The 2,470-nt window shown below is 66.0% G+C and overlaps 1 protein-coding gene across 1 annotated transcript in view; it reads right to left on the reverse strand.

Annotated features, from left to right (window-relative positions):
- The window catches only part of LCN8 (lipocalin 8), a 36,688-nt gene extending 35,177 nt beyond the window's left edge, over positions 1–1,511 (reverse strand). Inside the window, exons 1-3 of the mRNA XM_006776543.1 lie at positions 1,428–1,511; positions 706–836; positions 255–325 (exon numbers count right to left, since the gene is read on the reverse strand). Coding sequence (XP_006776606.1) covers positions 255–325; positions 706–836; positions 1,428–1,511 — 286 coding nt within the window. The remainder of the gene's footprint in view (positions 1–254; positions 326–705; positions 837–1,427) is intronic.
- Between the last annotated feature and the right edge of the window lie 959 nt (positions 1,512–2,470).

The raw sequence follows: 2,470 nt of genomic DNA on the forward strand, positions 1-2,470 counted from the left end.
ATGGGGAACAGAGTGGGGAACAGAATGGGGAACAGCACAGGGAACAGAGTGGGGAACAGAGTGGGGAACAGCACAGGGAACAGAGTGGGGAACAGAGTGGGGAACAGCACAGGGAACAGAGTGGGGAACAGAGTGGGGAACAGCACAGGGAACAGCAGAGAACAGCACAAGGAACCGAGTGGGAGCAGCAAGGCCACGTTGCTGGTGTGCAGGGCCACGGGGTTGTAACTGCAACAACAGGACAACGTTCTTACCAGGAAAAACAAATCTCCCCGAAACATCGACCTCTGAGCCCACTATGTTTTCTGTCTCACAACTTCCTGAGCTGAAAGGCAGCAAAGTGCTCATTAGGAAAAGCCAGACTGCGTCTCCTGCTGGGCACACTGGGGGGCGGGGAGGGGGGGGCATGTCTTCAGGAAGGACAGGGCAGAGCCCCCTGGCCTCCTCCTTTCCCCCTCCGTGGCTCCAGGACCACGGGAGCCGCCTTCCCTGAAGCCACTTCCTTCCCACACAAGGACGGCGTCGTCGGCTCTGATGCTAAAGGAGAGACGGGCTGCCAGGAGCACAGGGTCTAGTGGTCAGTGGTGGACGCAGGGAGGGCTGGCCTACCAGTGACCACACCGTCCACACCCCAGAGCCACCAGCGTGCAGCTGGGCCGCCCCGGTACCTGGCGGACACCTGCTCCCCGCGAGCTCGGGCCTCACCTGTTGTACGCGGCCTTCACAGTCAGCTCGGCCCCGCGCAGGGTCAGGAACAAGGCCTCCGGCCGCCGCGGGGTCTTCAGCGCCAGGTTTTGGTTGGAAGCCACGCCGACTTCCCGCCAGAACCCCGCCATCTAGAGGGAGGGGCAGAGCCAAGACCATGGGGCCGCTGGACAGAGGTCCAGGGGTGGGGCCCCCAGCCCCCCGGGGAGGGAGCTGCCAGTTCTGAAAGGTCAGCAGACAGCGCAAGGCTCGGGGCAAAGGAGCAGGCGGTCACCCTGGGGAGGGGCCCCTTCTGACATCAGCCGGCCAAGCCCACGGGGGCCCCTCCCCCAGGCCTTTGTGCAGTCCCCGGGGAAGCGCCTCTGCTGCTGCCTGCCCTTGGGAGGGACGGGGGAGGGCAGGGGGAGGGGAGGGCTGAGAGGGCGCCAGCTGTAAAACCAGCCAGGAGCGCGTGGCCCTGTGGGGCCCTCAGCCGCCAGCAGCCTGTCCCCACAGAAGAGACACAGCTCTGCCCTCCGTCACCGGAATCTCCGCTGATCGTTTTTGCAACAGAAAAGAAGTTGTGTCCCCAGCGCCAGGTGGGGGCCGACCTGGGTGGGTGCTGGGCCCCCGTCAGGGCAGCTGCTCCGGCCTCAGCTGGGGGTTAGAGGGACGGGGCCTGGAGCAGCTGGACACGGGGCCCCTCCCGAACCCCTCTCCCCAAGGCCAGGCCGGGAAGCCACCTTCTGCAGGTCCAGGTCCTGCACGGCCACCTCCACCTGCACCAGGACCAGGCCCAGGATGGCGCCCAGCAGCCCGGCCCCCATCGCTGCCCAGCGCTCTCCACGCCGCTGCCCGGCACCCGGTTTATATCCCAGGGACGCGTGTGACGCAATCACCGGCCACAGGCCGCCAGAGGAGCCGGCCTCTCCTGCCGCAGGGCCATCCCGCCGTGGGACGCCCACAGCCCCGCGGGGCTGGCCTGGCCCGGAGCAGCCGGGACAGCGTGGACGCAGCACAGGGCCCGCGGGGGCCTGGGAGCAGGAGGTCCCACCCCACAGGGGCCAGAGCACCGCCAGGCTCCCAGCACCTCCCCACCGACACACGGACGGGACTTGGCGGCGGTGCCCTCGGCCCACTCCTGCCAGGGCCCTTCCTTTTTCTTTTTCTTTAAATATCGTTTTATTGATCTCAGAGCGGAAGGGAGAGGGAGAGACAGAAACATCAGGATGAGAGAGAATCAGGGACCGGCCGCCTCCTGCTCACCCCACGCTGGGGATGGAGCCCGCACCCCGGGCCTGTGCCCTGAGCGGGAATCGAACCCTGGCCTCCTGGTTCACAGGTCGATGCTCAACCACTGAGCCACACGGGCTGGGCTTGGCTTTTTCACATTCACCCCGGGGACCGGGACACGGATTCTCTTCCGTGTAGAATTTTCATGGCCAAGTGTCTGTCCGTTCCAGACGCGCTGCCCCCGGTGTCGGGGGTGGCTCAGTGGGTCACGGCTTCTCCTGCAGCAGGAAGCCACTCGAAGGGGTGGGCGCTCCTCTCCGATGATCACGCGGGAACTCGCTACAGGGGTCCGCGTGCGGGGCCTCTGAGCGGGATCGTGCCGTGGGCGTTGGGATCAGAGTGGCTGGTGCACCAGGGAGGGGTCTGGGGTGCCGCTCTCCCCACGTGTCAAAGGAGCAGCCCTGGGCCTACACACCGGGCCCAGCAGTTCCTCCATTCAGCCTCCGTTTTGCAAATGCAAATGCAGCTCCAATGCTATGGGGTGTGGGGGGTG

Source organism: Myotis davidii, unplaced genomic scaffold (genome assembly GCF_000327345.1).
Source record: "Myotis davidii unplaced genomic scaffold, ASM32734v1 scaffold609, whole genome shotgun sequence".
Taxonomy (NCBI): Eukaryota; Metazoa; Chordata; class Mammalia; order Chiroptera; family Vespertilionidae; genus Myotis; species Myotis davidii.